The sequence below is a fragment of the Eumetopias jubatus genome, unplaced genomic scaffold, assembly GCF_037043125.1.
Source record: "Eumetopias jubatus isolate StellerSeaLion01/CBP00866 unplaced genomic scaffold, mEumJub1_p1.0 scaffold_9, whole genome shotgun sequence".
NCBI classification, from domain to species: domain Eukaryota; kingdom Metazoa; phylum Chordata; class Mammalia; order Carnivora; family Otariidae; genus Eumetopias; species Eumetopias jubatus.
This window is the reverse complement of record NW_028274815.1, coordinates 66213063-66225820: the sequence shown is the minus strand read 5'-3', so window position 1 is coordinate 66225820 and position 12758 is coordinate 66213063. Positions and strand designations below refer to the sequence as shown.

Below are 12758 nucleotides of genomic sequence, written 5' to 3'. Positions count from 1 at the left end.
CTACAACCGTAAGTGCAAAAAGCTTTCCTTCCGCAGTCATTCCCTGGGGATGGTGTTCACTGAGTAAAGCAATCAGTGCAAGGGAACAAAATTTAATTCTCCCAGCGCTACATCCATGACTCTGAACAATAATTTGATTTTTTTCCCCACATAATTATTCTCTGTTTCCCTATTACAAAGGACTCTCTGTCTTATCTTGTATTTGAATAAGAATGTGTAAGATAATCATTCTGAAGCATTTTATTTTCAGAACCAGTGAAGCAGTAGGCATTATCTGGAACAGGTTCAGATGTGTCTTCAGCCACAGGACTTAAATGTTAAGGCCATTTTTAGCTTAATCCATACTGGAATAATTGAGAGAATTTGGGGAGCCTTTGCTTGTTATGATACGTAACACTGAAAATTATATTTTCTAATATATTTAAGGATTTTACTTTTCAACATGAAGAGGAATTGAATTTTTTAACCTATGAATTCTATTTTTTTTTCATTACTAATCTTCTTCTCGAAAATACCTTTTCAGGAGCCAAATTTAGAAAGTATGTGGGCCATTCTGCACATGTCACAAATGTCCGCTGGTCCCATGACTTTCAGTGGGTATTGAGCACAGGAGGGGCTGACCACTCAGTTTTCCAGTGGAGATTTATTCCAGAAGGTGTCAGCAACGGTCTGCTGGAAACTGCACCCCAGGGTAAAAACCAATTGTAATTTTTCAGCATTTTTTTTCTGATCAATAAAAATTTCAAAGAATGTTCTAACATCTCTCCTGAAGATAAAGAGTTAAAGCAATTTTGAAAAAAATCATTCCTATAATAAAATTTAGAATTAAAAAGAAAAAACAACTTTGAGACACATATGAGTCCATTGAATAACTTCCTTCAAAGGATTTTGTTTATACCAGATGCAAGTTGAAGGTCAAAGGTTTACATGAAGAATTAGCCTTTAAGAATAACAGGAACAAAGACATTACAGCCTCTTTAGGACAACCGTAACTCTGGCAGGTCTACACAGTGAGACAACAGGGGGACAGAGTAACCTTGGGAGTAGGAGTTGGCTCCAGAATGAAGTTCCAAAGAATGGTCCACAATTGGAACCAATGTGTTCCAGTTCAGTGCTTGTGTAGTCGTTCTATTTACTGTGATGCCAGCAGAAATAATCGGTTAATAAAGTTTAAAACCAGGTGAGGAAATGTTTTCAATGGGAGAGTTTCTGCAGGTTTTGACCATGGCAATTACTGCCACTTGGTGAACATGGCAAAGGCTAAGAGGATATTTACTGAACTAAGTAGTTGGATTTCCTTTTGCTCCAAGCTTCATTTTGGTAGAACCTTTCCCTGACCTTGACCTTTTCTTTCTTTCTTTTTTTTTTTTTTGCCTTTTTTTTCTCTTTTCAAAGCAAGATTTAAACCCAAAGATTTGTTATCTCCTAAAAGTATGGACATGAGTTCAATTTGGAGGGGCAGGGTGGGGAGTAGTTGTCCTTATCTGTTAACGCTCCTGAAAGGAGTGTGCTGAACTGAACCAGAAGATAGGGGGAAGAAAAGATGTTCTAAGAACCTACACCAAGTAAAACTATGGCATCGTGATTTTTAAATTTACTTTGCTAGAAGAAAGGAAATATTTTAAATAAATTTATAAGCTCTCTTGGGTCTCCGCACTTTTGCTTGTTTCTCACGGATTGTGTTTCTGCAGAAGGTGGCACTGATTCCTACAGCGAAGAATCTGATTCGGATTTATCTGATGTGCCGGAATTGGACTCTGATATTGAGCAAGAAACTCAAATCAATTATGATCGCCAGGTCAGTAAGCAGAGAGCCTCATAATAAATGCCTTACAGCCCAGAACATCAATCTCATTGGATTTGGACGTTGCACTGAAAATGGCTGGTACTTGGGCAGAAGAGAATCAAGACAAGAATAAGGAAAATCAACTGCCTCTTGTCTTTAAGTACAGATTGTAAATAAGGCCTTTAACCCATTCACATAATTAAAATTTTTTAAGTGGAAGGTAGTAGCCAATTTTAAAACTGAACCCATGACAGCTTTTCTGTCTCTCTTTTTTTGCAGAAAAATATGCAAGTCAGCCACAGAATTCTTCATTTTCTTAACAGATCATGAAAGCATGTGTTTTCTTTACAGAATTGGTAGCCTCAGAGCCATGGTAGTTTGCAAGTGAGCTGGTGTCCTGCTTTCTCTCTTAACTTACATAGACCATTATGAAGACCATTTATGAAGACCATTATCCATTTAATTAAAATAAAAGCCCAAATACAATACGCATGATCTCTCCAGTCAGTAATCACCTCTAGTAGAAAAGTTGCACAATTACTATCAAACTGGGTCCTCGTTTTTTGAAAATATACATTTCATTTTAGTGCTAAACAGTGAGTGTTAAAGAGAGCCATCCTTCACAGGAATCTGGAGACTCGTCCCTTTTTTATGGTTGATAACTATAGGTGTTCTGTTTTCTTCCTTGTCATTTCATGAACGTCTGTGAAGCAGACTCTGTTCCTGAACATGGAGTGAATAAGATTTCAGGTTTCAGACACAGCAACTGTCAGTGTTGCCCACGGAGATGTACCATAGAGGCTGGGGCAGCTGCCATGTATCACATGTCTCTGTGGGGCCAGGTCCTTGCTTTCCATACACCAAATCCAACCCACAATAACCCTGAGAGGTTAAGTACTTTGTCCAGGTCCACATCACCCATAGTATTGATAAGAATGCAGATCTGGGCTTCTCTCCAAAGTGCACATTCTATGTATTGCTTGGCTTTGCCTCTGTAGAAGCACTGAACCTTTCCAGTTGATGACTTTTCTTTCCACCCCATAATCATCACTCATTGATTCTGTGTTTGAAATATTAGTACAAAGGCAGTCCAACTGATGGTTTGGGTCAACTTCTTGATGAAATCAGCTTGACTGTGCAATGTATTATGCAATAAAACTAAAGGTGAGGATTGAAAGGAAATTATTGTGGAAATATGCACACATACTAAACAATATTATATCCTGGTATCAAGGGGAAATGGAATTTAAGCAAAGTTAACATAAAATTCAGGGAAAGAAGAAAAACAATCTTCTTTAGTTGGGAGTTTTGTATTTAGTAAAATGGTGCTAGTGAAAGAATGAAAAGGCTTGACTCTACTGAAATCCATGCCTAGGATTTATATATTCTCCCTGGCATCTTATTTTCTAAAACTTCATCTGTATTATTTGATTTACATTATTTTTTGTTGCTGAGTTGCTCCTGAGCAGGAAGTTTTATTCTGTTCTACAGATGGGAATTTTAGGTCCACAGAGGTTATGAGACTTGTTCAAATAAACAGTTGAAATAAATGCCAAGACCAGAATTCCATTCTCTTGAGTAGTTGATGGGCTGAAAAAAGCATTATGGGCTCAGATGGATAATTAACTTTAGCTTTTACAAGCTTAGTTCATTGCATCTGCAATAGACAAAGCAGTAATGAGGTATCTTCTGACTTCCTTTTTTTTTAATTTTAAAAATTTTTGGTTAAATCCTAAACAGAGACTGTATTATGATAATATTCTTTTAGTTACATAGCTTTATCAAATGAAATTTTTCCTTTACGAAGATGAACAATTATTAATAAATTTCCTTTGTCTTGAATGTGTTAAATTGATCTCTCTCGATAGTAGGTCATGAATACATGATAGAGAAACATTACTTTTTATCTACATTTAGATTAAATTGTAGGAAATGTTCCCTGAGTCAGCAGCACAATTTAGGTCCTAGGTTAGGCCAAGAGCTTTGCTCTAAATCTCAGAGTCTGATCTGTCAAGATGCATGAGATCATGAAAGAAGATAATTCCATAGAGTGATCACCATGATTCATGAGGTCTGCATTTTGCAAATGTCAGAATCACCAAGAGATTTCTCACCTTAGAAGAAATTATAGCAAAACATTTTATTGATTTTTATTGATAATTTATTGAGTAATTTCCTTTCTTACTTTACCAGAAAATTGTTATATTTTCTGAATAAAAATTATTTAAACTCAAGATGATCTTGCATCCCAATGATTCAAAAGGCATTTCAAGATAGTTTTGTTCATTAGAAAGTAAACTTCATTCTCATGTTTTATGTACTCAATTTGGTTTATCTTTTCAAATAACCAACTCTTAAGTTTGTTCATCTCTTCTACTGTCTTATTCTCTATTTTGTTTATTTCTGCTCTAATCTTTATTATTTCCTTCCTTCTCCTAACTTTCGGCTTACTATGTTCTTTTACTCATTCCTTGAGGTATATTGTTAAGTTGTTGATCTGAGAATTTTGTTTTTTCTTAAAGTATACGTATATAGCTACAGACTTTCCTCTTAGAACTGCTTTTGCTGTATCCCGTTGTTGTGTTTCCATTGTCTCAAGATAGTTTTTAAATTTTCTTTTTGATTTCTTCTTTGATCCATTGGTTGTTCAGAACTGTGTGGTTTAATTTCCACATACTTATGAATTTTCCAGCTTTCTTCCTGTGATCATTTCTATTTTCATACTGTGGTGGCCAGAAAACATACTTGGTGTGATTTCTATCTTGTTGCATTTATTGAGACTTGTTTTGTGGCCTAACATCTGATGTATCCTGAGAAGAACTTGTATCCTGCTGCTGATGGCTGGGATGTTCTGGATATATCTGCTAGGTTATTTGGTCTGCAGTGTTCTTCATCTAGTGTTTCCCTATTGATTCTTTGTCTAGATCATCATTTATCCATTCTTCAGAGTGACACCTTCTCCAACTATTACACTACTGATGTTTATTTCTCCCTTTCGTTCTGTTAGTATGTGCTTTACATATTTAGGTGCTCTGATGTTGGGTACATATTTAAAATGGTTATATCTTCTTGATGAGTTGACCCCTTTATCATTATGTATAATGACCGACTTTTGTCTCTGGTGACCATTTTTAGCTTCTTATGTTCTCAAAAACTTGATTTCCTGCAGTTAAAGACCTCCTGAGAATGCCAAGATACTAATATTTTTGAAACCTGGAGAGTCTCAACTAAATGTTTCTGCTATGCTTTAAGGTTTACAAAGAAGATCTACCTCAGCTAAAGCAACAAAGTAAAGAGAAAAACCATGCAGTGCCCTTCCTCAAAAGAGAAAAGGCTCCTGAGGACAGCTTGAAACTTCAGTTCATACACGGGTGGGTGCCTGTCACCAGCCTTATCAGCCTACCATTGTGTCCCCTCTTCTTGGTGCTGTCCCACTTCAGGCTGGCTCTTTCCAGTGTGTACTTACCTGAAGTACTATTAGAACCATGATTCTCTGTCTGGTTATCTCAGTTGATGTCCTGTGGCCATAACAATGTGTGTATCTAGATTTTTCATGCTTCATTGACTTCCATACGCATATGTTTCTGCGGCTCATTGTTACTGCACTCTGTTCTCTCCCCCATCCCTGTTCCTGTTACCCCCATATCTTCTCCTCTGTTTAGCTGGCTCTACCTAGGACAATATTTTTTTCAAACAATTTTGCTCATATATGCCTACGATAATTATGAATTTTTTAAAAATAATGTACAACATTCCACATTTTAAGTTGACATCTAAAATTTTTCAATATAAGGTTAAATGATTGTGAAAAATATAATATCTAGTGCTTTATAACTACATCATTCATTTAAGGGGATCAGTTGGAACTGAAATGTCATATATATTTGATTCCCACCATCACCAATTTAAAAAATACCTGAGCTCATATTTCTATGCTACTTCTTCCATTGAATTTTATACTAATATACTATTTTTATGCTTGAAAGGCTTTTATTGATCACCCTATCATACATTTTGCAAGGAAAGCAATGTATATAAGCGCAATTTAAATTTAACTCCCTGTGATCCTGAGTCTCTAACTTGTATTATCTAGTAGGGTATCCGCTTAAAGCCACTGGGCATGTGAAATATGGCTAGTCTGAATTCAGATGTGTTGTAGGTGTAAATGCACACTGGATTTCGAAGACTTAGCATGAAAAAAAGAATGCAATATATCTCATTAAAATGTTTTATGTTGAGGGGTGCCTGGGTGGCTCAGTCGGTTAAGTGTCAGACTTTTGATATCAGCTTAGGTCTTGTTCTCAGGGTCATGAATTCAAGCCCCATGTTGGGCTCCATGCTGGGCATAGAGCCTACTTAAAAAAATGTTTTACGTTGTTTACATAATATTTTAGACATAATAGGTTAAATGTTCTTTAAATAAATTTCATCTGTTTTTATCTTTTTTTAATGTAGAAAATTTTCACTTTACCTACATGGTTTGCATAATATTTCTATTGGACATTGCTGCTCTAAGTGTTCATTCCTTTTTGGATTGAATTTTTGTTACAACTATTAGTACAAAGCTTATCAGACCAACATAAACATAGCACAAATTCTAATAAGTACTTACTAAATATAAACAATTTTATTGGAAAACAATTTTAATAAGATTTTTTTCAGTGAGTTCAGATATATATACACATATATTATTGCTAGAATGTGATAGAGTTTAGTATTGATTCTATTCCCATTTATCATTTTTTAATAGTTACAAGCACTGAGAAAGCTTACTCACATAAATAAGTAGATGAGAAAGGGAGCAATTTTACCATAGCAACCTTACTCAGTTCTTTAAGCTCCTCTTGTAACACAGATAGGTGTATCTTGTAATTTTGATACATCACATGAAAATATAGTTTGATGATCTATCACCTGACAGTTCAATGAAATCACTCTTCAATTTTATTAAAAGCAAAGAATTGGAAGTCACTTGACTTACAAAAGAACTTCGTATCTAGTTATTGGAATTGTTCACTTTCAACATCCATACCTGAGTTTGTTTTGGTGTTCCTGGAAGGTTCCATGCTCCAGGGTAATAGACCATAGTAAGATTCTATGTGGACAAAAGGAATGGCTTTCTAATGTGAGAGGAAGGTGGTAGAGAAAGGGGAGGTGGGAAGGGAAAACCTGCAGCTTCTCACAAGTGTGTTCTCAAACTGGTCACTTTGAAGAAAACACATACAGTAGCTGAGGATCTAGAAACAAATTCTGTTAAAATTATCAGTGCACATTTGCCCTTTAGAGAGACTCTCATGCCCTCAGAGATCCTCGTACCCCTGTTGAAGATTACTGTCCCGAGCAACTATGGAGATACCTGTGGTTCTACTTGTGCATGTCCGCAGCAACATGATAGCTTTGCCTTTTGATCTCTCCTGCTCTGTTGACTCACTGTCCATTCAGCTACTGTGCATTTCTTGGACCTGTGCTTCAGTTACAGAGGCTACGACTGTAGAAATAATCTGTTCTACACGCAAACTGGAGAAGTGGTCTATCACATTGCTGCAGTTGCTGTTGTGTACAACAGACAGCAACACTCCCAGAGGCTGTACCTGGGGCATGATGATGACATTCTCAGCCTGACCATCCATCCAGTGAAGGACTACGTGGCCACCGGGCAGGTATAGTCTCTCCTCTGAGATGGGGGCCTCGCCAAAGAGAGGGAGAGGATTTAGTTATGAACCCAGTTTATATACTGGTTCAAGAAATACTTGATAGAAACAAATATGAGGCATGAAGCTGAAGATTCAGGGGACGCTGGGTCATGTTGTGATGGTGGGAGCCTCATCCACTATATTATAGCACTGTGGGAAGCCTCTGAGGGATTTCATCGTGACATGATATCTACGAACAGGATTAGCTAAAAAATTAAGTTCCATGAATGCAGTCTTAATATATTTTCCTCATCACTGTGTACCCAGTACTTATTATATCCTCAGTAATCAGTGTTTATTGAATGAACCATCTTTTAACACTAGCATAACATCTAGTGAATAGTTATTTTTGTAAAACTTAAAGCCATGAATTTTGACTAATTCATCATTTTATCTTTTAACGTTTCAAAAAACAAAATTCTTTCAGAACCGTTTTGGAATGCCTAAACTTTGGATTGAACCTATAATTGGAAAGCTACTTAAAACAGAGCCCTATATTCAGTCATTTTGTGCATGGAAAGGAGAGAGATAAAGTCAACTTCATAAACAAAAAACCTGTTAAACTCAGATTTATTATCTTGTGGCAAAGTAGTAATGTTAGTAGTATTTTCAGTTTTGTACTCTTTCAATGTATAGACTACATTTTTGTTCAGTTTTATCATGGGCTTTTAACTGCAGGTAAGACTTAAACTGATTCTCAACATGTAAGTGGCAAACTCAAGGAAAAACACGTGGTATGAGGGTCAGCAATTAACAGGAAACAAGTGTTTCTGAGACCTGACATACAGGTGGTAGAGAAGTCTTTGCACAGAGTTCATAGCCTTGTGTTCATGAGATCAGTGGTGAAAGTGAGGGCATGAAGGGAGTCAGTCTAAGAGATTAGACCATCTCTTCTGAATTAGCTGACATGATTAAGTTTCTTACAAGTAATTGATGACGACTTTGCATTTTTACATTTCACTCTCCTCCCTCCCCCTTTTTATTGTTCTGATAAACAGATGATGCTTGGTTCGTGTGTATTTAATAACTTTCCTTTGAAAGAAGGAACAGGGATTGGTTCTTTGCGTAAACCCCTGAGGAGATACCACATTCTATCCTGTAATTGCTGAGAGACAAACCAGGGACAAATCAGTACACCAGCAGCCACTCCAGGGGTAACCGGGCCTCCATACACCAGTGTAGGAGTTGGCTGGATTCTGCTTAGTTATGTGCATGCTTTTATGTCACATTTCCCCTTTTATAGTCATTACACCCAACAGGGTTCTTTTATCCATTACAGTCAAGTGAGGAAAACCATTTTACTATTAAATTTTTTTCTGTTGTTGGGAATTAGTGGGAGAGAAGTTGGTACCCCCTCAAGGAGAATCCACTTTAGGAACAGGTAAGCCATGAAAACTGTCATTTCCTGGGGGAGAAGCAAGGCTAGGCCTTCTTGGAATGAGTGAGACGATTGAGGTGGGTAAAAAAAACTCTGAGGACAGGGCCGGAACAACATACAGGTGACTTCCTTGACCAAGAAGTGGAATCGTATGTGGAGCTGAGAAGGCAGGAGAGAGAAATGTCGAACTAACCCATAAAGCACAGTGGACATTTGATTTGGAGTTTTACAGTACCTTGCCTGGGAGCCATGTACCAGGCTAGGCTGGCCTGGCACCCGATTTGATGCCCCAAACGAGCCTGTTAGACTCTTTGTGCCTCTATTTTCTCAACTGGAAAATAACGGCATCAGACCAGATGATTTCTGAGAGTCTTCCTACTCTCCAAATGTGTGGCTTTGGATTGATTTCTGAGCAGCACTTGACTCGAAGGAGCTCCAAGAATGACTCTTAGGAATCATTCTTGTTAAAATTTATAAGTAGTTAATAACACTCATCCTGTTACTTAAGGTTGGAAGAGATGCTGCTATTCATGTGTGGGACACACAAACTCTAAAATGTTTGTCGCTATTGAAAGGACAACACCAGAGAGGAGTGTGTGCGCTCGATTTTTCAGGTAAGGCCCTGTTTTCCACTGAAGTCATTGGTGGTTCTGCATTTACTCAGGCTCGGGGTTTTGGGGTTTTGTTTTTGTTTTTACAACCTCCTATTTAGTCGAGTTCTGTTTGTAATGAGCTAAGCCCCCGTCTCAGACCAGAAATTAGATATGTGAATAGCTCACACAAAAAAATGTGGCCTTTAGATTACACGTCCTTTTCTGGCCTTTCTTATTTCCTCTTGCCCAGGTCATTACCCAGAGCTCACACTGCGCTCTGCATTTGTTTGAGCTGTTGGAAGTCCAGAGCAGCTGTTGCTGTAGAGTCTTAGTTGCAAATGTCTGGCAGTGACTCAGAACATCAATTTCATCTCTCCAAATAAGGGGGAGCACGGCACTTGCAATTTAAAATATAAAGAACTAGAGGGAGGGCTGCAAATTCTCTGCAAAGGGTCACTTTACAACACTTGTGTTTTGGAAATATATTTCAAATTGAAAACAACAGAGCTGGATTTTCCATCCCCTTAAGATTTGAACACAGTACTATTAGAATACTAACTGATGGGGCACCTGGGTGGCTCAGATGGTTAAGCGTCTGCCTTCAGCCCAGGTCATGATCCCAGGGTCCTGGGATCGAGTCCCGCATCGGGCTCCCTGCTCCTTGGGAGCCTGCTTCTCCCTCTGCTTCTCTCTCTCTCTTTCCCTCTCTCTCTCTCCCTCTGTCTCTCATGAATAAATAAATAAAATCTTTAAAAAAATTTAAAAAAATAAAAAAGAATACTAACTGATGAATGTGATTTCCTTTACAGTGAGACCATTTCTTTAAGCTAGAATGGAGAATGAGGGCCTGTCACCAAAGGTGTCTTTACCTGGAATTTTTAATCCCAATTGTAGAAGTTAGATAAGTAGAAAAAATTATAAACTTTCTACCAAAAATTGATTCTATAATTTCTTTTTTTCTAAATTCCGTTCAGATGTTTAATACATGCAGTGTGTATAATGTTAATCATTAAGTTCAATGACTACACAACCTCATTCTCTTCCCTCTGTCCCCCTCTCTCTACTTTCCTCGCTCAAGCCTCAACTCCTTCTCATCTCTGCCATGATAGTCATGCTGGACTCTGATTCCATTTCCACTTTCTCCAGTCTATCCTACGCAGTTCTAGAGTCTTCGAGAAATGCAGTTACACTGCTACCATGTGGACTCCTCTTGGCTGGCTGACTCAGGGTTGAGCCTTTGGTTGGACATTCATGGCCTTCCATGATGCAGCCTCAACTTCCCTTTGCAGTGTTTCCACCCACCTACCCATTCATGTTCCCTTATGTCTCTCTAGCCATAGAACTGAAATGCATGGCTTTCCTTCTTTTTGCCCGTGTCCCTTTGCTCATGCTGCTGCCATGTGTCCGTTCAAGTCCTCCCATCCTTTAAGATCATGCTGCAAGTTTCCTGTACAACCTTCCAGGGAGAAAGAACCTGCCCCTTGTTCTGCATCCCCTGGCCCACAGTTGTCATTGTTCTTGGGCTACCTGTTGGACTCCATGTGGTACAGTAGCTGTTTGCGCTGATGCCCTTATCATACAATAACTTGCTCAGCCAGCAGAGCCCGTCTCTCTCCTCCCCACTGTGCATGTTGTAGTGCTGCGGACACAGAAGCGACTCCAAAACTGTGAAGGAATGAATGAGGTTTTGCCTCATTCACTTGTCTCGCCCGTCACTATTACTACTAGAACCTCACATTGTAAACCGTGTTTGGGTGAAAATAATCTCGTTTATGTTTTGACCTGCAGTAACATGGGGCAGTGAGGGTTTTTTTTTTTTTTTTTTGTGACCTGCACATCCTCACATACTGTAAACTACTGTACAAATCTAAATTGTTGGATCATTATTAGAGGTTATTTGATACTTTCTGTGGTTATTGAACTAGTAAAACTCCAGGCTAAAGAGTCCCTCCTGCACACTGGCAGGCATGTGAGGTTGGGAAGGCATGAGTACTAAGGGACAGAGAACAGTTCGGCATGCCACCTGGCCATGGGAAGCCTGGATAACACACCCAGTAACGGTGAATACAAAGTCCTAAACTTCTGGAAGTTTGATGAACCTACAGGTTTAAAATAGGAGTGTCGTATGTCCTTGATAAAGCAGTAAAATCTGAAAGGAAACCATAATTTGAGTTCAAACATTGTTCTCTTCCAAGGATGTGAATGAATTTCCTCTGCTTTTTTTCATGACTCTCTCTCCTCAATAGCTCAGCTAGCCTTTAACTTTAAAATTAACTCTGCTAGCCAATACATATATATGTACTTAATATAAAAATTATATTACTAAATATGCTCTAAAAGAAGTAGTGAGAGACCCATTAGCAAAAATAAATAAAATAAAACATAAATGTTAATTAAATTATAGAGAATCTAATATATTCATATTTTTGGCAACATTAAAAATTGACTCTATAACGCCAGCAGATAATTTGGCACCATGTAATAAAAGCTATAACTCAAAATGACAAGTATGTGGACTATGTGTATTTCATACATATTTCTATGTATCAAGTTAAGTGAAAGAGAAAAATAGAACTCAAAATAGCATCTATTCACTGATTTCCACTGGAAATGTATGTATGTGTATTAATGTATAAGCAGAGTGGCAGGAAATTTAGAATAATATAAATAGAATTTAATAATCATTAGAATATTTTTTCTGTAGAATTAATTTTGTGGTTTTTAAATTAAGATACATCGAAAGATCTAATGCCTGTTACTTGCATACCTTTAGGGAAGGGATTAAAGGAATGTTGTTGATCAACGACATTGAATAGAGATGAGTTAGTAGCAATAAGCTGGTCCCCAGTAACTTAACCTCCGCATTTCCGAGAAGTCCTCTCTCCTCTGGGCCTAATAGTTTTGCAGAAGGAAAGATGAAGAGGTTAATTGAATTTAGAAATCTTTCCTTTGTAAGGCAGTCCCTCACATCAATTGCCTGGGGAGAGAAACCAGATGCTTTAGAAAGAGGTTGAGAAGCTGATTCTGTCACTTCTTCTAATTCCCATCTTGGGCAAATGAATATTGAGATATGAAATAGTCTCTGCATAAAAAGGATATTTCAGTGTCAACAATACATTCTTTATTGCCCTTAACAATGACTAGGGAGGAGCCATATTTGTTCAGCAAATGTGTTATTTTTGATTGTGGAAAATTACGTTTGTCTCAGAGTTCAAGTACAATGATGATATATAAATGGCAGAAAGGAAGCTAGTTGATAGTTTTAGAAAGCACTACTGTTAAGGACCCTTCAGGAAGACCTTTGACTA

General features: G+C 37.7%; 1 protein-coding gene across 4 annotated transcripts in view; it reads left to right on the top strand.

Moving 5' to 3' along the window:
- Positions 1-12758, top strand: part of EML6 (EMAP like 6) — a 268188-nt gene that overhangs the window by 171856 nt on the left and 83574 nt on the right. For all 4 annotated transcript variants that reach the window (XM_028103992.2, XM_088026534.1, XM_088026532.1 and 1 more), the window contains exons 11-15: positions 524-691; positions 1692-1798; positions 5039-5157; positions 7260-7446; positions 9366-9471. In XM_028103992.2, the coding sequence (XP_027959793.1) occupies positions 524-691; positions 1692-1798; positions 5039-5157; positions 7260-7446; positions 9366-9471 (687 nt within the window). The remainder of the gene's footprint in view (positions 1-523; positions 692-1691; positions 1799-5038; positions 5158-7259; positions 7447-9365; positions 9472-12758) is intronic.